This window comes from Myiozetetes cayanensis, unplaced genomic scaffold (genome assembly GCF_022539395.1).
Source record: "Myiozetetes cayanensis isolate MyiCay16 unplaced genomic scaffold, myiCay2020 scf17, whole genome shotgun sequence".
NCBI classification, from domain to species: Eukaryota; Metazoa; Chordata; class Aves; order Passeriformes; family Tyrannidae; genus Myiozetetes; species Myiozetetes cayanensis.
The window spans coordinates 6,386,295-6,409,335 of record NW_026087378.1 but is presented as its reverse complement, the minus strand read 5'-3'; the positions used below and the strand labels follow the sequence as shown (position 1 = coordinate 6,409,335).

At 47.0% G+C, this 23,041-nt stretch overlaps 1 protein-coding gene and 1 long non-coding RNA gene across 7 annotated transcripts in view; both read left to right on the top strand.

Moving 5' to 3' along the window:
- Window positions 1-23,041, top strand: part of LOC126638554 (uncharacterized) — a 1,011,613-nt gene that overhangs the window by 536,319 nt on the left and 452,253 nt on the right. The window lies entirely within an intron of this gene.
- On the top strand, window positions 16,966-19,546 carry DUSP1 (dual specificity phosphatase 1). Of its 2 annotated transcripts, XM_050312509.1 has the most exons (4): window positions 16,967-17,410; window positions 17,525-17,673; window positions 17,769-17,988; window positions 18,488-19,546. In XM_050312509.1, exons 1-4 carry the CDS (start codon window positions 17,038-17,040, stop codon window positions 18,856-18,858), a joined length of 1,113 nt encoding a protein of 370 aa, XP_050168466.1. In that variant the 5' UTR covers window positions 16,967-17,037; the 3' UTR covers window positions 18,859-19,546. The 2 variants fall into 2 exon arrangements, with proteins under 2 accessions (XP_050168465.1, XP_050168466.1); XM_050312508.1 differs by having other exon boundaries at window positions 16,966-17,673.

Below are 23,041 nucleotides of genomic sequence, written 5' to 3'. Positions count from 1 at the left end.
AGGTTCTGACTCTCTCTGGTACTGACAGGAGCTGCTATTTAAAACTGTGTGATGAAGATGCAAAAGGGATGCTGCCAGGGTGGTTGCTTTGTTCTTCACTACACAGAAGTGGATATGCTGCAATGACAAGTTTGTAAATCATAGTTAGTTCCGTTCTCACACCACCCAATAACCTTACAATCTCCCTGTCAACTTCCTGAGGACCTTGGGAAGCTATAATTTGTGATAAAAATGGGAGTTGAAATGTTATGTGTATATCAAAGCTGAAAATTTGTGGCTGGCTGACCTTTTCATTTTGAGCAAATGCACTCATTTCCTTTGCGTTGCTTACCGTTTCCTTCTGGAGCTTGGCATAATAGGAAATCCTCCATGATTGTTCTCCCTAATCAGTGGCTCCATTGTGCCGGCTTCTGTTCCTTTCAGGAGCGGTGCTTCTCATGGAGCATCACTCTCAGGGCTGTCATGCATCAGTGCCCCAGAAACTCAGATGATCCATTTCAGAGAGCACACCGGGAGCAGTGTGTGCTAAATTCAGCGTGCTGTCAGAGCAGGGAAACAGCCCCCTGATTTTCAGTTCAGAAAAAAAGCACTCACTGGGTTTTACAGTGATATTTCCCAGTGCTTGTGATTAGGCTTAGATGAATAATGAAAATGAGGGGTTTGTAAATTTAGATTCTGCTTCATTTCCATACGTGGGGGAATGTCATTTGTTGTCATGTCACTGCTAATATTTGCATAGTCATCTGACAATTATAAAGCAGGCGTACGAATCTTTAGGATAAATAACTTCACCAGAAATATATTCTGCAATGCCTACTAATTATGACTAGCACATCATTTTTCATTTTCTTTTTCATTTCTCTTTGTCATCCAGTCCAGAAGTTCTGCATTGTGACTGTACATCCCAGACTGCAGATGGTGTACCATTTGTATACATGCTAAAAAATTAGGCAAGTATTTAAAAATAAAAGGTGCGTTGGCAATAGCTTAAAACAGTTTGTGAAATAAAACTAAGGCTGAAGTTGCCAAAAAGATTATTTGTATTGGTAACCTCGGCTTTGTAAAGCATAGCATAAACAAAAACATAGTGACAGGTCGGTGCTCAGGAAAAGCTGATGCTTCACCAAGTCTTATCTTTTGTTTCCTGTTGCAGCACGGAGGTGTTGACATCGTGTTCCTGCACACGCAATGTGCAAAAAGCTCGGGGTTTATAATTCCATGGTGGCACAAATAAACAATTTTTGCCTGTTGCTATTGATTTTCTGCTGTCCTGCTTTTCTCCACTGAAGTCGATGTCTGTGGGGAGCCAGGTAGACAGGCAGTTCACAGCACATCCAGGTTTCTTGCTTTCCTATCACATGGCTTTCAAGTGCAGCTTGCAATGAAAAAGAGCAGCGTTCAGAGGGCTTTAGACTGTGTGTAACCCACTCCTTAGGCAGAAAGTTCCATAAGAAGCTGGAGGGGGCTTTGCATGACAGTATGGTTAACAAAAACATCATGAATGCCAGGATAGGGCTTCATGCATTTCTACTGGAGTCAAATCTCTCAGGAAATGAGGTTAGTGGCAGTGATGATGATGATGATAATAGTAAATAATGCATGCTCCCTTTGGATTTTAGCTGACTATCAAGACAGACTTCCTGATGATGAGATGCATCTGTCTGTCTCCAGTCTCTTCAAGGTATCTGCAAGGCACCATTTTTTGCAATTACAAAGGACTGCAGATGAGAACATGCACCATAAGAAGCAATCCAGGAGCATTTGTCCCAGACTTCTGTCTCTGATTTTCATAATTGTTCTCTTCTCAACTTCTCAGACATTAGCAAGCCAAATCTCAGAACAGCTCTGTCAAGTGCTGACAGGGGCAACCCAGAAGCCTCCAGGCTTTTCGTTTTGCTGGTCATGCTGTGCCTTGTTTGCATGAGGATGAGACAAGAGGGGGAGAGGTCCCTGTCACATCCTGCTAGGAATCGATGGAGGTCACTGAATAGATAGATCTGTTTGCTTCCAGTGGGGACTGACACTCTGCAAGAGCACTTTGCCAAGGGGATTCCTCATGAAAACTGAAGAAAGCACCTGCCCCAAACTGCACCACCGTTGTCTGGGGAAGGGGCTCTCTGCCAGCTGTCAAACGGAACTGAAGCAAGACCACAGTGATGTTTGTGGCTTTTCTCTTGGCCTGTTGCTGGCAACGTCAGGTAGAAAAGAGGAAGGGCAGCCCTGTGGGCAGTGCTGGTTTGGTTGCAAAAGGTCTGGTCTCACCCCACACCGCTGCTCTCCTCTCCAGTTGTTCAGCTGCCACTGGCTCCGTTTCTCCCAGTAAAATGGGACCAGCGGTGCTCCCTTTCCTCCCAGGTGCCATATGGGCCACTCTGCTTTCTAAAGAACAAAAACCATCCCAGTGCATTGACATGTCTACAGGAATACCTTCTTTGCTGTTTCAGGGAACTCCAAGTTAATTCCAGCAAGTGATTAGGCAACAGGCTTTGGCAATAGCAGGACAGACCTCCCCCCAACACATGGACTTATGACCTTGCTGTGTGAGAGCAAACAAAGTCCAGCACATCTCAGTGCACACAGGTATCACTCAAAAACATCTCTTCATCTGCTAAAGTCCAAATGGAAGTTGGTATTTGGGATCACAATACACTTCTGCACTCTCCTATCTAATCACATACTCACCTGAGGTTGGACTAAATGTTTATTTTGATTGTTCTACACATATTTGATAACGAGGAAGCAAATGCTCCTTGGCTGGTTTATTGTTGCCGATTTTCATCATTTTATCATTGGTCTTGTGATATGGAGCCATTCAGGTTTAATCACAGGTGCATTTATCATTCTACATGACCTATTTAAATTACGTACAAATGCAAGTAACCTTTGTCCAAGGCAATTGCTCTTGATTCTTTTTTTCATGAGCCGTTCTTTATCAGTGTTGTAAAATGGGGTGACTTTTCATGACATTAATGTTAGAAATTGACTCTAGATTCATTACCATTGACATTACTTTGTCCCAGATACACTAAGAAATGAGCAGGATTTTTCCTTCTGGTCTCTCCTAGAAGAGAAGAAGGTTTCTTGAGCACACAGAACACTAGCAGGGCAGCATGCATGAAGCCTGTAGATCACTCAGCTGAAATTTTGGAGGAGCTTTATTACCTAGCTCCTGTTGATAGCACCTGGAAACCTTGACAATCTCATCCTCAGACTGCGCTGGGCTGTCAAATAGAAACAGCAGGATGTCCTAGAAAGTTACTGTGAAAGTGGCAGCTTCCTGAGCCCATGAGATGCTCAGGGCTGGGATAGTGAGGGTGGCTTAGGTGGTCTCTGTTCTGCCTGCAGGAGCAGTTGAAGGAGTAAGGGGGAAGGAGTGCTTGTGGCACTTCCAAGGCAGCCCTCTCCCAGTGGGAAATTGCCTGGCAGACAGAGCAGCTTTAGGACTCCACTGGCTAAGTCTGTCACCTCAGCTCTCCCCCTACTACGTGTAATGCTCTGGCACTGTAATTGCCACATAAGCCATCAGGCATCACCTTTGCCAGAGAATTTTTTTTTTCCCCAGCCTTTGAAAACAAAGTTAAATATAACCATTTGTCTCCTACAGACAGAGAAACTGAGGCACAGAGGATGTGAAGGACTTGTACAAGGTTAGGCAGCAAGTCACAGGCAGTAAATCACCAGGTATCCTGATTTCCTCTCACCCATATGAATCCCTAGAACTCACTATCTCCTATAATAAAGCTTAGCTCAGAGTCTTATTTTGAAATGTAATTAATATGCAAAGTGCTTTGATCCCCTTTGATGGAAGATTCTATGTAATTTGCTATCATATTTTAAATTAATACCTCTAACTGTTACGCAGCAGTAAAACGAAATATGGATAATTCATTTGCTATTTTTAGGGAAATACTGAGTATTTTACCCCATGAGTTTTAGGTTACAGACATTTTAAAGAGAAGAGCGGTGAGATTTCTGCTGCTGTTGAAACACTTAAAAAGTGAGGATTAGCAAATATACAGTGTGTTCTGGGATACTGCCTTTGTAGGGGTGAGTTCCCCCAAGAGGATGACTAACAGCAGGATGTGGGACATAATTTGCATGTTCTCTGACTCTGCTGCAATCATCTGTGTATTGGATACTTGAATTATACATTACACAGAAGGTCGCCCACTTGCCAAGCTGACAGCCCTGGTGAACAGTGCACAGCCCTGGATGGGGACTGATGTTATTTCAAGAAATGGTTAGTGCTGGGTTCAAAAAGAAATAGCTGTGGGGGGGGAGAGGACTTGGAATTTGTCACTGAATACTTTGGGGGTTGTTTACTCATTCTGCACCACTCTGACTCTCACGTATTTTGCTTCTACTCTTCTCCTGAGGTGAATTTAATGCTGTTGGTAGGTGCCATAAGACACCCCTACAGGGTCCAGTGTTCTCTCTGTACAGGAGGATCAAGCCTGGGAAATAGCAGATTCCCCCTGCTCTGCCTGCTGAGGCTGCCTCTGGTTTTTCACAGAACCACAGAATGGTTCAGGTTGGAAGGGTTGGTGGGTCACTGGTCCCACCTCCCTGCTCAAGCAGGGTCATCCCAGAGCACATGGCACAGAACTTTGTCCAGATGGTTCTGGAATATCTCCAGTGAGGGAGATTCCACACCCTCTCTGGTCAATCTGTTCCAGTGCTCAGTCACTGCACAGGAAAGAATTTCTTCCTTATGTTCAGGTGGAACTTCCTGAGCATCAACTTCTTGTTGCCTCTCATCCCTGTTTTCTTAAGAAAACAAGACACTTCTTTGCTCTCATTGCAGCCTAGTTGAGCTACATTTCTTCACTGAGGGAAAGATACCAGTGGTGCTTTTTCTACTATCCCACCCAGAAAAAGCCCCAAAAACTACTAATAAAAGCCCACAAACTCATTTTTGTAGATCGCCTGTCCAGGAGGAAAGATCTGAAAGCATTTCCCATCTCAGAGAGCCAGCATCTCTGAGAAATATACTTTCACATATTGAAATTCAATGAGAGAAGTTTCCCCTTTGAAACACTTTCTGTCAGTACTGACCACAAAAAGAAAAAAGGAAATTATTCTAAACTAACTGACAGAGTGCACTCATCTAATCATCTGATTAGCTTTCTTGCTGGTTGTCACACTACCTTGCTGTACCCTGGCTTAACAGTCAAGGCCTTTGGGGCAGTGTTTATGTTTTACTGGCTCATGTGTGTGTACAGGTCCTGATTATATCCAAACTCAGAGGAAAATGCCATCAGCAGGTGATGCTTTGTGACCTGCCCTCAAGGTGCAGACTGAAAGTTGCTGGCTTATGGAAGAAGGTTTCTGAGGCATCAGGTCTCAGCTGAGGTGTCCAGGCTCCTGAGGGTCTGCTGCCAGTCATGGACAGGACACAATAGAGTCAGGAAAACCAGGAAAACCAGGGTGGCCAGGCCCTGCTCATGTTGCATGGTCAGGTGTCCTCCCAAATTCTATTTCCCAAGCAAAAATGAAGTATTTAGTAACAAGTTCCAATAAGCTGAACTCATTCCTGTGGCTCTCTTCTGCTTAAGATTGGTCACCACTGAAAGCCCCATGACAGTGGGAACCATTTTATCAACTGCATTCTTCAAAAACCTGTTTTTCAGTTGGGGTCCATAGAAAAGATGTGAACAATTTTCTTCAGTATTTCCACTGAGAGCTCAAATCTTTTAGTTTCATTGGACCACATTCACATTTCTCTTTCTCTTTCCTTCCCTTCTGCTAAACCCATTCTAAGAAAGCAAATTGTTTGATTTCAAAGTCTGAACTGAAGCTGCAAAACCCCAATGAGGACCTTTGAACCTTTTCCCTATGGCATGACATTTTTCTCTCCCTGTGCTCTGAGGACTGCTGGCTGACTATCTGAGCTTTCAATATAAAATGTGTTATGATGAGTAATGCTAGATCTGCTTATCTTATTCAAGTCCCAGATGCCTCCAAGGCAGGTGGATTTCTGGGAAGGTGACCATGTGCCTCATAAACAGTGGCAGTAGAAATCAGAACCTCTCATCTTCCCTTAGGTACAGAAGTGAGGATCTGTTCACACAGTTGCCTGCCCTCCCTCCCACTGAGCCAGGCTCATACCTAATGTAACTCAATGTTTTTCCATTGAGTCTAACCCACTATTCCCAAATAGATTCCCAGGAAGACTATGAGCACTCCACTCCCAGCCTTCCCCAGGTGTAGTGTTTGGCATGGCATGTGCTGCTGGTCTGTGTGGGGGCAGTGGCTCTGTGGCCCCCACAGTGGCTCAGTACAATATTCCAATGGACTCCAGGGAAACTGCAAACATTTACACCAGGCAAGAGGCTGGCCTGGAGCAGCAATTCAGATTTTTTGTCATTGACACTTTATAAACAAAAGTCATTGGTTTCAGTGTAATGTGCCATCCTCCTATTTCTAAGTAAAAGATACATCAGAAAATCCTCAAGGGAAAAGGCTGTGTGAGTAATAGCAATGGCACAGAGCCTGCATCCCAACCAGCAAGCCAAACAATATTCCAAGAAAATATTTCTAAGTTACAAAAGTTGCGTAAGAGTGATTATTATTTTTAAAGTACAAAAAACGAAGTCCAGTTACTAAAAAAGCAAACACGTATTTTTAGTCTTGCTGGTCTCTTGATCTCAGGGTAATGAGAACCATCTGCTCTGGGACTGGATGACGTTCCTGGTAAATAACCTTTCGCTGCAACATTCCAGATGTTTCAAAGGCTTCTTTGCGAAGAAGCGTTTGTCTCCCTGCCTGTCAGTCTCCCTTTCTGCCTTTCCTGTCCGTGTTTACTTCAGGAATATACATTCCTTTATTAAAAAGTTTTGTTAAAAATAGCTTGTCAGGATTTTTGGCTAATCTTCGTTAGGATTCTTGCCTGCTAGCAGAGAATGAAAGCTTTCATTCCTTAGGGCTGAAAGACTAAATTGGAGATTGGAGAAAGAAGCTGAAAGATTTAGACTAAAAACCCACCAAAACTTGGAGATGGATTTCTACCCCATCTTGATCCCTCTGAGCGTTCCAGCTATTGAACAGACACATTTCTTTCAGTAGTGAGAATTTTTAATGTGACAGGCTTTTATGGAATGCACAAATGTACTTTATATGAACAAGATACCTCTCTACAAAACCTTTGCATCTCATTATGTAAATGAGTCTTCTGGTTCGCTTTGCTTCTCTGGTGTGATATATCCTGGTGTAGGATATTTCCTATACAAAGGAAAAGATCCCTGGACATATTTTTGTCCCAGCTGAGCTAAGCTGAGCCAGAATGGTGGAAGGAAAAAAAGGGGATTTAAAACCATCCTTTAACCTTTCTGTTATCTCCACCTGGAGTCTGCCTGAAATCTGATGTGTTACAGCTTCATTAATGCTGTAACTTGGGCTGGGTACAATTAGATAAGAAAAGGTTCAGTGTCAAACCTCCCACTCAGGGCTCCAAGATGATGTCTGTATCACCCGCTAACGGTGCTGCTCAGGAGTAATGAATCCTTACTCAGAAGTAATTACCCTGGAGAATGCACTCTGCAGTGGGTAATTCCTTTGTTTTAAAAATTTCGTGTCACTGCTGAAGGGTAAAAGCTCTAGAAGGTACAGGAGAGTCTGCCTGATGGTTTCTGGAGGATTTGGGGCTGTGAGGCTCCGCAGTGCTCTGCTGTGGCTGGGCCATTGTGATTGCCAACTCCAGTTCTCCGAGGTTCTGTGGCATGGGACGCGAAGCAGAACTGATCTAGTAAAGGGTTTTTAGCAATCTGTCTTTTGTTCTTTTGTTGTCCGTTATCAAAATTGTTTCATAACAAAGGCTTCCTGAGCTTGGGGGTTTTGTGTGTGTTAATACTGGTAATATGATTTAAATATTCTGATGATTCATTTTCACTCCAGAGAGCTGAATCAGCCATGGAGAACTTAACTTACTTCTCCCAAACCACTACCTTTTCCATCCTTTCTCGTCATTTCTATAAGAGGATGATTCATGCTCCTCTTGTATTTACCATTTGAGAGTGCACCCGATTCCTTTAACTAATTTCACTTCTTGTTCCTCTTTTTCGTGAAAAAAAAAAAAAAAAAAAAGAGTGCTGAGGGAAGTGTAGTGATTGTTGATCGATGAGACATATCCCACTGGTGAACCTGGCACGTGAACTAAACCTGAACTGGACAGAGAGGAAAAACAGAGGAAAAAAACTACCTTGAATTATTAAACTGATCGGAGCCCAGACTGTGAAGTTCAGCCCCTGGCTCACATTTCACATGTTTTTGAAATTCTGCTTGTTAAAGTGAGGAGTTGTGTTCAAATATAGCCAGTATAATGAATTTTTTTTTATTATTGTTTAACAGTACTTTATGTAGTTATTCAATTCTAATTTGTTTTCTCTGGTGCCTGATTATGGTTGTGACTGGCTCAACCAATTAACTGGGAGATGGCATTAATTATTGATTTACCTGATTACATTCGAGAGTTCTTGGAGACAGGCAGAAGATATATAAGAACATAGGGAAATAATTATGCCAGGCCTCGGGAAAACAACTGGACTCTTGTCCCCAGTTTCCATCTGAGACACTGTGCTTCTCAGCACAGCCTTGCAGTAATGAGATCAGTTTTAAACCCAGAGAACATCTCTGCCTTTCCTCTCTCACCAGACCCAGGGTCCCCATCCAGTGAAGCTGTGACCATCGTGGGGCTCTTTATGGCATCCAGGAGCTGTCACGCTCAAAGGAAAATCTCCCTCAGCTTTCAACCCCTTCCGTTTTAGGGCTCCCCTCATCCTGCTGCTTTTATGTGATTTTATTGGGAAGAGAGTTTTTTTATACCACAGCAGCTGTAAAAGAACACTCTCTCAGAACTGTGTTCCTGCGAGTGTCCCTTTGGCTGGGCCTCTGTCTAAACAGAGCTCTGGATTTTGTGTGGCAGCCGAGGTGAAATCACAGCCTGTGACAGGCTCCAAGAGCTACAGAACGTCTGTCCACACGTGTGGCCACCCCCAGGAGAAACATCCCATGTTTGGGCAAATTCACTTGAGCCAGTGCTGCTGTATGACTTCACTCCTCATTCATCCCCACCAAGAAACAGTTTGTCCAGCACTTTGGAGAAGGGCAGAACAAACACTCGTTGGACTCACCTGAAGGTTCCACAGCAAGGCAATGAGATCAGCTCAGTGCTGACTTCCATGGAGTCAGGTGGGCCATGAGCAGCGTGGGAGGGTCGTGAGCGGTCGTGACAAGGCATTTCATGGACAAAGAAATGGATCATTAGATTTCTCCCTTGGATATCATGTCCTGTCCCACTCCACTGACACTGAGAGGACACTGCGCTGTGAGTCACTCTGCCCCGTGTGTTCTCATGTATTTCTGAAAACATCACAGTGGGCCAAAGTTTGGCTTTTTCCACAGCCTAAAGGTTTTCATATTCTAAACAGTTAAGTGTTATTCTCCCCTATGACTAATGCTGTGTTTTCACTAACCGCTATTACACACAAACATCACCTCACTCTATCACATGAGAGAATCATGTCATATTGCAAACATTTTCACAAACTGCATAGCACAAAATGAATAAGCAGTTCTGTAATTAACAATATTGGGGTATTTTTTAACAGTTACAAACTAAATAAAAAGATTGGCTATAAACACCTCAGGAGCTCATACTAAGAAAGCACAGAAAAAGGTACATGAGTAACCAAGGGACTCAGCTGGAGCATGTGCAGCGTAATATCCACTGGGATTTCTTTGTGCCTTGCTTCCCTTACAAGTTTCTGTGTATTTTAATATCCATTTTTATGAAGTGTCACTCCTGTACCCCTGGGTCCCCACACTGAGTTACTCCATAGTCCAAGAATGCAGGAATCATGGCTTTTGATAACAGAAATCTCACTCTATTTCAGAGATTTTCCAGTTGCTTTTGCTGTTGCATCCTCCCCTTCTGTCCCCTCAGCAAATAACCCCTTTCAACGCCATTAGACGGTGAGACAAATTTAGAGCTGGAGGATGGCAGAAGTGGCACGGATGAGCAGGGGGAGTAGCAGGAGGACCTGCCTTCTGGGTCCTTGATTCCTGCACTTAGCACAGGACTTCAGGAGGTGACAGAAATACTTTTTCATCAGCTCTGTGGCTTTCAGCCCTGAAAGCCCTATATTATTCCAAGCTGGCTTCATCCGCCCAAATTTATTTGTGAGTTGGGAGCAGTTAGTATGTGGGGACTCTGAGCAGGAAACTCTTTCCCACAGTAGCTGGTTGCACTGGATTTACAGAGCCTTGCACCCACGATCTGGTGGGAAGAGATGTAGCTGTAACTAGTGGAGAACAGGTTTGTGGTCCCTCCAGGACAGGTAACAAGATGCCAGACTCCAGCTCTACCCCTTCCAGCTCTGTTCTATCCTAATGGGCAGAGTAATCCCAGGCTCAAAATCAGCCTGACTGTACGTGTGCCATGCACATTTATGAAGCCTTCACCTCTCTGTAAAGATAGGAAGAACACAAGAACAACCTACAAATGGCAGTGCCTCAGCAGCTCTTATCTCAATCTTTATGAGAGTGGATGCTTCTGGGAATCTGAAGCTCATACATAGTCACTGTGCCCACAAAATGCTGACATCACATGACAAGCAATAAACCCAGAGCTCATGTTTCTGGGTAGGAGAACACGCCTCTCCCAGCTTCTTGGTGCGAGGTATGTCATTTGTTTTCAATTCAAATTCAGCCTCCTCCCACGGAAGCCTTGCCTTACCCTACCAGCCATTAAAGGATGTTATTGAGAAAATACACACTCAAGAAGTAGGAAGAATAATTTCCCATAAGTATATTTTGTTGTATATCTAATACCTTTAATCTTCAAATATGAGAACTTTACAAATACAGTGATTTTATTGAATAAATACCCTCATGTCTTGCACTAGGCATGATTCATAGCAGATTAATAGAGGCAATTAAATGTAAGATTAAATTGCCTAAACCATATGCCCTACTAAGCTGATCCCAGAGCTGTGAACTGTATCAGTGCCACTAATTCCCAGAGATTTTCCTTTGGAGGCAGGTATTTAATGATTTTGAATATCAAATCCATGGTATCCCAGACTGGCTCTCTAATGCCTGTAATCATGTTAAAAAGCAGCACTAAGCAACTTGCCCGAGGCAGCTCAGTGAGTCACTGGAAGAGAAAGCACAACTTCTGACTCGCATTAGCTGCTCAAGCAGACTTGCAAAATTAGGATGGGGGACTGTCCACACTGCAAGCTTCCCAAATGTCTTGGGTTTCAGGCCATGACAACTGTATGTCAGGCCCTGTGACAGGCAAACCCACATGTGCGGGGTCATACGGTGCCGTCACCGAGCGGCAGACGCAGAGCTCTGGCTCTGGGGGCCCACAGGAGCATGGGTGGTGCTGCCTGCAGCGTCAGGAGGTGATGGGAGCTGACAGCAGCAGAGAAAGGCTTGTGGTGAGGATCCTGGATTCCAGGCAGTGATCACTGTGGTCTGCAGGACAGGCAACCACTGCTACCAGCACCTGCTGTCCCCCCCTGTGCCACAGCCCCAGGAGCAGGAGGCACTGAGCACTGAGCAGCCTGAGGCAGGGCTGGGAAAAAGGGGTTTTCCTTAATCCCCAACATACATCAGTATCCAGGACGTGTCCTCGGTTGAAATACCTGAGCTGATGTGCCAACTGTTTTCCACTCAGCAAGGAACACTTATGTACTGGATGTGGCACATGGAAATAAAGATGTGCCAGGTTTTCCAGCCATTCTCTCCAGGAGTGAGACCCCAGCCCCAGCTACTGGGACTGATGCTTCTGCCTCCACATTCCCCCACCTCATCAACTCCAACAAGAAAAATCTGAGGCAGTCTGAGCTCAGCCAAACCCTGGCCAAAGGGTTAAATCTCAGGATTTAAATGCATAAAAAATAATGTTTTTATTGCGATGTGAGTCATCAGTAATTCTATATTGTTTGTGCTACTCACTGTGACCTTTCATCTCTGAATCATTTTTCTTTTTCTTTCTTTCTTTTTCTTTCTTTCTTTCTTTCTTTCTTTCTTTCTTTTTCTTTCTTTCTTTCTTTCTTTCTTTCTTTCTTTCTTTCTTTCTTTTTCTTTCTTTCTTTTTCTTTCTTTCTTTCTCTTTCTTTCTTTTTCTTTCTTTTACCTCCTTCCTTCCTTCCTTCCTTTTATTTCCCTGCCTCCCCATGTATCTTTCATTCCTTTTTCCTTCTGTTTCTTGTGAATCTGTGCCTCTGTAAAATCTGTCCAAATATTTACAAAAGGAAATGCTGGGTTGTGAAACTGAATTCAGAGAAAATGTTACACATGCTGAAGAAATGCATCCAGCACGGTTTCCAAATGTTCCCACATGCATTTTTGTTCTGTGTCTCAAGTGTTGAGGCTTGATACTTCATATCTTTATTCAGGCAAAACTTGCACCAAGGGCAGCGAGATCCAGGCTCAGGTCAGGTCCAGTGGTGCTGTAATTCTGGCTTTGCTGGAGCTGTTCCATTTGATTTTGGCCATGGGTGAGTAGTTAAAAAAGCCTGAATAACCAGTGTTACTGGGTAACTGGTTTGTGCAATGGGCCTGTTCCAGGCCACGGGTTATCTACACTTGTCACCAAGCTGCTGACAAATTGGCATCCGTGTCAGGCTGTGCAGAGGGTCTCTGCAGTCTCTGTTACCTCTGAGAAACATCAGCCAGGTTTCACTGGGAGACCTGAGGTCTCTGGAGAAAACCAGACAGGTCTTGAGTCCTGCTGAGACGAAGACAACATGCTCGGCAGTGACATGATGAAATTGCCATGCAGTCATTTTCCCAAGAAGTCTGTAATGCCTCGAGTGAGGGCTCACACTCCTGTCGTCATGGACTTGAACATGTTTTGGCAGAGCAACACTGTTAAAGCCCCGGAGGGATAAAGGGAGTCGGCAGTGGGTCCCATCTGCTCAAATCAAAGCATCACCTCCCACCCCCACACTTCACACTCATGTTTCTATTATTACCCTTACAAACACATTGTGGCCCAAGTGCAAACACGGATTGTTTGGGAGGAAGGGGTTAATTTTGTATTTCCTGGCTTTTGTTAGGGCAGGAAAACTAACCCTTAAGAAAGTCATTCAAGTCAGTCTGAGCTTCTAAAAGCTACTTCAGCCCTGTTTTGTATTTTCCTTTCTTTCATTCTTATGGCAGGTTTATTTAAGAAAAGAAAACGAAAATAAAGCAAGGAAATAGCTAGTCCAGCATTATAAGTGACTAAGTACACACTGCCACATGTGATGAATTTTTTTCTTCCTGATTTGCACTGGGTGTAAACAAGACCAGATTCAGAAGTCTCACAGTTACATAAGTGCATTGAAGAGCAATTATCACTGTTGTGGAGGTAAATTCTCTTTGTGCAACAGATGGGATGTCATCCCTGCACTGGATCAGAGCAGCCAACGTACCTGGCCCACAGTGTCTGGCTCATATTCAACATTTGTACAATGTTGGCTAACATCATGATGGGAAAGGTGGTTGTCATTGAGAGCACATGGTCACTTGTCTGGGCAGGTGTCAGACACGGGGATTTTCTCCAAATTGGAGGAAAAAACATCTCTGTCTTATAGCTTTGTTTTCTGTGTGGGACACTGAGAGGGGTTTAGGACAAGAAGAGAAAAGCCTGTCAGTGGCACAGGGATACCTGTGTCTGTGAGCCAGGGCTGGCTGTTCCCACCAACTAACATGGTGCTGTGCCACTAGCACATTAAAAATACTGGTTTCCATCCAAGCATTCAGGGGAAGTCTCCCCACCCACTGCTACTTCTGGAATGTGCAAGGTTGGAGTAATGCAACATCCTGATCAAGTTCCCTGGGAAAAGAGGTCGGTTGGATGAGGCTCTGAGCAACCTGGTCTGGTGGAAGGTGTCCCTGCCCATGGCAGAGCATTGGAATGAGATGATCTTTAAGGTCTTTTCTAACCCAAACCATTCAGTGATTATATGATTCTAAGGATGTTCTCAGCTTAAAGTCCCACAGGGCTACTTTGCTGTGGCTGAGCCAAGTCTTTTCCTCTCCTGTGCTCTTGCCAGGTGATGCCTTAAATCGCTCCTGCATCACACTCCAGAGGAGTAAAATGAAGTGATTCCTGGGTGCAGGCCTACAGAATGGTCAGTGTCTGAGGTCCATTTCCTCTAGGAAAAGATGATGAATACAGTCCTGTCTTGTGGCCATCTGTTGTATTGGCTTCTGTTGCAGAAAGCTGGCAAGGGATCATCACTGAGAATTCCTGCTGTTCAGCTCCTTAGAACAATCTGGGTAGGCTGGTGTTGGACAGATGACGGGCAAGGTCACCAGAGCTTGGTCATGGCATGATGTCACAGTGATATCACATCTTTTGAGGTGCTGGTTTGGAGCGCATCTGAGGACAGATGGCGTGGTCCCTGCCTGCCTCCCGTGCACTTGGGCAGTGGAGGGACATGTGTCACCTGCCCAACTGGTGGTCTCCATGATTCACACCCAGCGACCCGCCGTGGATGGCTGGGGGGTTCTGCAGCCAGAGTGGGCGACGGTGTGGCCAAGCGGAGTCATTTCCCAGCACCAAAGCGTATGAGTGTTTCTCTTGCAATCTGTTTCCAACCCGCTGTTAAAAAGAACAACAATAAATAAATGGAATGAAAAGTGCAATCCTGTGTTTATTTTTAAGGAATGTGTTGAAAAAACAGATTTGCTTTGAGGCTGCAGTTCTGGCAAAAAACCCACTGCTCAGCAGAGCAGAGACAGCCCTGCAATTGCGGGTGAGCGGGAGCTGGCACTCACTCACCTTCTCTGTGTCCCCTCCTCCTGGTCCCTGTGGGAACCTGGAAAACCCTGGAGATCTCAGCTGGATACAGGGCCTGGCTGGTCTGAGGTGGTTAAAGACCGGGGGACATTGGTGGGGGAGGAGATAGACAATTTGAGGAGTGATGACTGGAAGCCTTTGAGGCTGGTGGGGCAGGAGAGTGGGAGAGAAGCCCTGGTGTGAGGGGTGGATGGAGAGATCTCTGAAGGGGGGAAATGGAAACAGAAAACTGCTGAAAGGGACAAAGAAGGAGCAGCTGGGAGCAGCAGGGCAGTGATGGGGGGGGGAAGGAATTGGTGGGGAAGGGCTGGGGAAAGGGCTTAAGTGGGAGGAGGTGCTGGGAACAGCAGTGGCTGTGGGCAGCGAGTGGATGGGAGATGGAAAGCCTGGGGAGACACAGAGTGGAGGCAGGAAGGGAAGGCATGAAGGGGAGGCAGGGGAAGTGGCAGCAGGGCTGACTGGAAGTCCTGAGTAAGAAACACCCGAGCAGCTTGGTGAAAGCCAGTCATCCACAGAAAAAAAGAAAACTTTTGGGAAGTGCTGATGCATTAACAGAGAGGGCAAAAAAGAGAACTCCCACCACTGCGCTGCCAGTTACTGGGCAGCCCCAACCCCTGGGGGTGATCTCAGTGGGGAAAAATGAACTTTGCATGGGTCTGCTACATTTTTTGCCTTACACATAAAACATGATGGGAACAGCTCTCAAATATCTGTTTACATAATAAACATATACAAATATATGTATACACATACATATTTGTGTAGATATGTCTGTACATGTATATATGCCTATGCATGAATACAAATATACGTATGTGTATGCTCGTCTCTTTACACAAATATTTTAGGAGAATAAGCACAGCAGCACCCAGGGCTTGACAGCCCCCTACACTGCTGCTCCAGCAGGTACCTTCCCTTGATCTCTGTGGGAAAGGGGGGAACAGCCAGTGCTGAGGGGCTCGGGGGATGGACAAAGGCTGCCCCAGCCCGGAGAGAAGGGGACAGCCAGCAGTTGAGGTGACCCAGCCCAGTGGCTCCTGAGCTGGGAGTGGTGGGCACAGGGGTGGGGGCTGTGAATGGTTGGGTGTATGAGTGTGAAAAAGGGCGGATGGGTGTATGAGTGTGGAAACATTTAGGTTGGAAAAGACCTCTAAGGTCACTGAGTACAACCTTTAACGCACCACTACAAGTCCACCAGGAACCCATGTCCCTGTGGTCCCATGTACCACATACATGTGTATATATGTGTGTATGTTATATATCATAGAATCACAGAATGGCTTGGATTGTAAAGAAGCTTAAAGATCATTTAGTTCCAATCCCCTTCCACTAGACCAGGTTGCTCCAAGCCCTCTCCAATCTGGCCCTGAACACTTCCAGGGGATGGGGCAGCCACAGCTTCTCTGGGTAACCTGTGCCAGGGGCTCACCACTCTCACAGGGAAGAATATCTAACATAAGATTTCCCCTCTCATGTTGAACCCATTCCTCCTTGTCCTGTCACTCCAGTTCCTGATGCAGAGTCCCTGTCCGGTTTCTTTGTAGCCCCTTCAGATACTGGAGGGGGCTGTGAGGTCTCCTCACAACCTTCTCTTCCCCAGGCTGAGCAACCCCAGTTCTCTCATCCTTTCCTCACAGCAGAGCTGCTCCATCCCTCTGATCGGTGCCTACTCTGGGCTCACTCCAAGTGCTGTCCCAGCTGGAGGGCTGGAGGCAGCGCTGCAGGGGGGTCTCACTGAGCGGGGCAGAGGGGCAGGACCCCCCTCCCTGCTGCCAGCGCTGTGGGATCAGCGCAGGACACTCGGGGGAAGGGGGTCTGGGCTGTGAGCGCACGCGGCTGGGTCATGCTGTGTTTTTCTCCAACCAAACGTACATATCTATAGATGTATGTCTATATATATATTTATACATGTATGTCTATACCCACGCGGGTCTGTGTGTCTGTCCGTGCGCGCTCCCGCGTCCGTCACCCCTGAGGGGGGCTGCGCGCTCCGCGGCGGCCCCGCGCCCGGTGACGTCACGCCGGTGGGGCCGGGCGCGCCCGCGCTGGCGCGCGGCCAGGGTGACGTCACCGCCCCTCCCCCCCCTCCCCGGCCCCTTCCCACGTGACCCCGCTCCATTGAGAAAACGCCGTCCCGGCGGCGCGGCCCGGTATAAAGCGCGGAGCGGCCGGGACACGGGGACGTCCCGGGACAGCCGGCACACACCGCGCCTGCCTTCCCCTGCCCCGCGCCCCGAGCCATGGTGAACCTGCGGGTGTGCCCGCTGGAGTGCGAGGCGCTGCGGGCGCTGCTGCTGCAGGAGCGCGGCGCGCAGTGCCTCGTCCTCGACTGCCGCTCGTTCTTCTCCTTCAACGCCGCGCACATCCGCGGCTCCTGCAACGTCCGCCTCAGCACCATCGTCCGCCGCCGCGCCAAGGGCGCGCTGGCCCTGGAGCACGTCGTGCCCAACGAGGAGCTCCGCGCCCGGCTGCGCCAGGGGCTGTTCCACACCGTGGTGCTGCTGGACGAGCGCAGCGCCGACCTGGACTCGCCCAAGCGCGACAGCACCATGCTGCTGGCGCTCGGCACCCTCTGCAGGGAGGCCCGCGGCGCCCGCATCTGCTTCCTCAAGGGTGAGTGGCTCCGCGGCCCCTGGAGGGGACGGGGGGGCTGGCTCGGGGAGCCCCGCTCGCCGCCCGGCCCCGCGGCGCTCACCCCGCGCCCCTCTCCCCGCTCTGCCCCCGCAGGAGGTTACGAAGCCTTCTCGTCCGCCTGCTCCGAGCTCTGCACCAAGCCGGCCGCCCCCGCCGGGCTCAGCCTGCCCCTCAGCGCCAGCCCCGTGCCCGGCAGCGCCGACTCGGGATGCAGCTCCTGCGGGACTCCGCTGTACGACCAGGTGAGCGGGGAACCGGGACCGGCACGGCGCGGGAGCGGGGGATGCCGCGGCACACCGGGCAGGGGGTAACCGGTGCTCTGTCCTCTCCGTTCCAGGGCGGGCCAGTGGAAATCCTGCCGTTCCTGTACTTGGGCAGCGCGTACCACGCCTCCCGAAAAGACATGCTGGACGCTTTGGGGATCACGGCGTTAATCAATGTCTCGGCCAACTGCCCCAACCACTTCGAAGGTCACTACCAGTATAAAAGTATCCCCGTGGAGGACAACCACAAGGCGGATATCAGCTCCTGGTTTAACGAGGCGATTGATTTCATAGGTAAATGAGCTCTCCTTACAGTCTGTTCTTTTTTTAGGGGTTAATGTATGGGAAGTGATTTTTGGGCATTGTTTTCCCCAGTAAAACCTGTATTTGAGATTGGGGAATTTCATCCCATTGGAAAGATATACTCGAGGAAGGTTTCCCTTAATTTTATTTTACTCAGGGACGTAATAGTAGCTTCATAAAGCTTTTTGAAACCTTGAATCAAGAGGCACTGGTCTTGCAGAAAAGAGTTAATGAATTTAAGCGGATCAGTATTAAAGTAATCTTGCAAGACTGCTAAAGTGACCTGGAGGAGCTATTAGTATAATTGGAATTAGAGCCCAGAATGAAAATAGCTGTTTTCCTCAGGACAAAGACTCCCTTTGTCTACAAAGCTCCGGGTGCACCTATTAGGAAGGGATGGATTAAAGAAATGTAAAACAGCAGCCTGTGCTTTTCCCACCTCTGGAAGCAGTGGGACTTGTTTGTTAACTGTGTGCTTTAATTCTTTCAGACTCTGTTAAAAACGATGGAGGAAGGGTATTTGTGCACTGCCAGGCTGGCATCTCCCGGTCGGCAACCATCTGCCTTGCTTATCTCATGAGGACCAACAGAGTCAAACTGGATGAAGCCTTTGAGTTTGTGAAGCAGAGGAGAAGCATCATCTCCCCAAACTTCAGCTTCATGGGGCAGCTGCTTCAGTTTGAGTCGCAGGTCCTTGCCCCCAACTGCTCAGCAGAGGCCGGGAGCCCCGCTATGGCAGTATTGGACAGAGGAGCATCCACCACCACAGTCTTTAACTTCCCGGTCTCCATCCCTGTTCACACCCCGTCCAGTGCTTTAAGCTACCTTCAGAGCCCCATCACTACTTCCCCAAGCTGCTGAAAAGCAGCTGAAAATGTGGTCAGAACTCAGACTTGCTGTCTCAGAAGTGCAATAACTATAGGGACAGTGTCACCAGTTACTTGTGTTTTGTGGGGAGTCATTCCTGCATCCCAGAACAGTGTCGTAAATGGAGAGGAGCTCACTCAGTGCCAGAGAACCAGGTGTTTCTGACTTCTCAAGCAAATATCTGGATGTCTACAGAGATCAAAGGACAATGGCTCTTTGTGAGCTCTTTCTCCTTGTCTGCTGTCTGTCCTAGGCCTGCTCCATGTATAGTAGCATGCTCACCAGTATTCCCATTCCTGGACACTTTGAGCAACACTGATGTTGTCCCTTTTATATGACAGTCCTATTTATTTATTTTTACATTAGTGCATTGTTGTTTGTTGGTTTGTTTTTTGGTTTTTTTTTCTCCTTCATAAACCAAAAGTTTCATTTCTAGAGAAACCAAATACCTCAATATTTTTGGTACTATAATCCTGTGTGTGTATATCTGTCAGCTCTTCTTGTTTCCCAAGCACTGACGTGAAAGCACCAGGCGAGTGCTTTTTTGAGTTGCCAAGGGTTGTATGTTTGCTGATTTATTTATGATGTGAAATAATATATTTCTTCTTATGAAGACATAGTTTTGTTACATGATTATAACTTTTTTTTATACAAACGGAATAAATTATGATATTTCTATTGATCTGTATTATATGTTCTTTAAAGTACTGCAGTTTACAGTTACAGTTTACAGTCCGAAACTCCCGTGGAAGCTCCCCAGTGAAGAGAGCTGTAAGAAATCTGAATCTTCAACTCTGCTGGCCTCAGGGCTTGACTTACAGAAAAATAGGTTTAAACAGCATAATTGAGTAGAAACTACTGCACCTTCTTAACCTGAGCTTTTCTTTGTCCCCATATAATTATGTGCAGTGGCAGTGAGCCAAGGCTAGTTTCTCAGCAGTGAGGTGGACTTGGTTGTAGTGATGACCACAAAGCTGTAACAGTTTGAACCAGCTGAGACTTGGGCACTGGGCTACAGTGAATTTAAATAGTCCTTCTTCTAAGAAGGAGGAAGAAGAATCTTTATTCCTTGTTTGCTTTTAATGCTTCAAAGGTTAAGTCTAAAAATTAACCTGTTAGTAACAGATCTCTAAGGCTTGGCACAAGTTCACAAAGTGTTTTCTTTTTCTGTCCCACCTTCTTAATTCCTTTTTGCAACTCAAAATGCCTCTGGTGTCTGGAGTGAGGTATTTGGCTTGCTGGGCCATCTCTGTAAACAAATCAGGGCATGACAAGAGATCAGGTAACCAACAAGTCACTGATTCTCTTACCCAGACGCAAATTCTTTCCTGCTGGAGATTATCACTAAAGTGACTAGTATCTAGTGTTGCAGCTGAGACAGGGAAGAGTTTATGTAGCACAGCAAAAGCCAGACAGGGGAGCTGGAATAGCAGCACCATGGGCAGGAGCTGCAGGGTGAGAGTGACAGGGAGCAGGTTAGACAGAACTGCACCTCTCCATGGGCTGTGTGGGGCAGGGCAGCAGCACTGCTGTGACATCCCCTTGCCCCTGGAAGCTGATGGGGATGAGATGCAGCTGAAAGCTTGATTTGCTAGGCAGAGTAGTAATGCTAGTAAAAGGGAGATGGATGCTGAGGAAGCAGTAGGACATTGTGTTTCCATTTGCTCCAGAAGGGAGCCAGTAGTCCCTGCATATCTAATATTCAAGGAGTCAGATACTAATTTCGCCCTGTCAAAAATGTCCTTGCTTGGGCAGACAGCAGGTTGTGACTTGATAAAATCAAGTCATTTGATCCTAATTAAGGCATTGTGATCCTAAGTTTATAGATGAAGATTTCTGTGAGCATAAAGCAGCTGTGCTCTTGTCACAGAACTGGAGACAAACAAAGCACCACAAACTCCCAGTGAAAATCCTGCAAGTTACTTGGAGTATTAATGGTGCTAAAATCCAGGACTCTTCTCCTGGGAAAAGGTGCCCTTGAAGGACGGGATGATGCACTGCTGCCTCTGAAGTTCTTCCACGTGAGCTGCCCCTTGGATGCAGCTCTATCGTCAGCACTTCGCGTCAGCCGTCACCAAGCTTCAACCTGACACCAAGGGATAAAAAAAAATGGAGCAGCTAAAAGGAGGAGAGATCCCTGGGCACTGAGAGTGAAGTTAGAAACCCTTATTTTCCTAAAGTGTACCTGAACCTCAAAGTGAATATCTTCCCCAAAGCCTGTCCCATGCTGCAAATCCTGCAAACCCCCTTCATCCGTGGAAAGTCCCTTGGCACATTGCACCTACCACTGCTCTCCTGGTTAAATATGCAAGACCGAGCCTTTTCACACCTGCAGTAAAGGATGGAACAAACTTTCACCTTCAAAGCAAAGCAGAGCTTGTTCAGTGGAAAAATACAACCTTGGCAGCCCTGGCCATGCAACTGATAAAAAAAATCCTGCCTGTTAATCGCAATTCAAACAGAAATCTGCTCTCTGTCAGCCGCAGGAGCTTGTTTATGTGTTTCTTGGAACAATAAAACTCATTACCTGGCAGCTGATCAGCTTTTATAACCTAAGCAGGCACCTGACAGAGGGGAGCAAAAGAGAGCTGCTTCAGCATAAAGCCCTCTGTGGATCAGCCAGCCAGGACAGCAGGGCTGCAGTCCCAGCAAGGCACCAATGTGCACTTCCAGCTCTGTGCACATCCAGTGTCCTCTTCCAAGTCTTTATTGTGATCCTTCTGCTGTTCCACATAATCAGAGTCTCACAGTGCCCAGTCTCAGACTCCTGCAAACTCTGGGATTGCACCCAGTTCCCAAATTGCTCCCTGTGCAGACAAGGGGAGGATAAGGGGGGGATGAGATATCAGAGTGACAATACCAAATGTCATCCTGGGGTGACAGTTTTGGGGAAAGTGGATAGGCTCAGCTGGGGGCTTGCTGGGAGTGGGAGGGAAGGAGTGGGATGGGATGGCTGGCTAGGTATGGGCAGAGGAGGAGGCATGAACTGGGCAACGAGGCATGAGGGGTTGAGATGGGCAGTGGCAAAGCTGGAAGATGTCTTGATGGCACAGCTGGGCTGAACTTTGCCCACTATGGATGTGTTAGGGAGGCATTTTTCCTTCTTGCCCCTTATTTATTCTCCCAGCTTTGCTGCTTTGTTGTTTGGAATATCAAGGCACAGAGTTCACCCTGGTTTAGGGCTTTGAACTCCCATTTCCCTGGCTCCAATGTGAGCTGGCTGTCCCACTGTGCTAGCAGGACTCAACTGAGACCCATCCGCTGGTATCCAACCCATAGAATCCTGGCACACAGCAGGCGAGCATGGGGCTTTCAGTTTATATAAACCTGTAGCTCTGCAGTTGCATACATCCCCATGGAAACCACGAGGAGTTTCCCCTTGGTGAGAACACAGTAACATCACTTCCTGCTGCTGACAAACCAATTTGTCATGAAGTGATAAAAAGGCATGTTTTGTGTTTTCAGGAACTGGCTCCGGGCTTTGTTCCTCCCAAGCCAGAGGCTGCTCACCCGCCCCAAAGGCAAACAATGGCCATTGTGTGCGGTGCAGAGCAGGGATGGGGACATACAGACAAGCCCTTTGGGCCCCCAAAATGCCAGAGTGTGGACACTGACACCCCAAAGGTTTCAAAGAGAACACATGGCAGCACTTAACCCTACATGTGGGCATCCATCCAGCACCCACAGAGTCCACACAGCCAAAGGGTATCCGTGGCCAACCCACACAGGGACACAGCATATAAGCCACATGTAATATTCCCAGCAAGATGCAATGCTCAGGGCTTACAGTATATACCCAGTTATCACATGACAAACAGACACAAAGCTCCAGATTAGACTTGGGTAATCCCCTTGTCTCAAAGCTTTTGCCTTTATTTTGTAATCAACACTTGGAGAGGTGCTGGGTGTACTCAGGCTTAGGGACTATCCTGTATTAGTCACCCCCAGGATCAGACTAGCAGGGCCACAAGGATGTGTGATGCCATTACGTGGAAAAAAGAACATTACATCCAGTTCACACACAGGCAAATCTTGTTTGCCTGGTTACCACCTGGGTTTTTAGCTCTGCCTGGCTCCAGAATAGCAGAAAGGGCACTGAGAGTCATTTGGAAGTGGTGTTTAAGTGCAGCTCTTTAGATCCCACTCCCCAGCTCTGCAGATGAGTCGCAGTGCAATA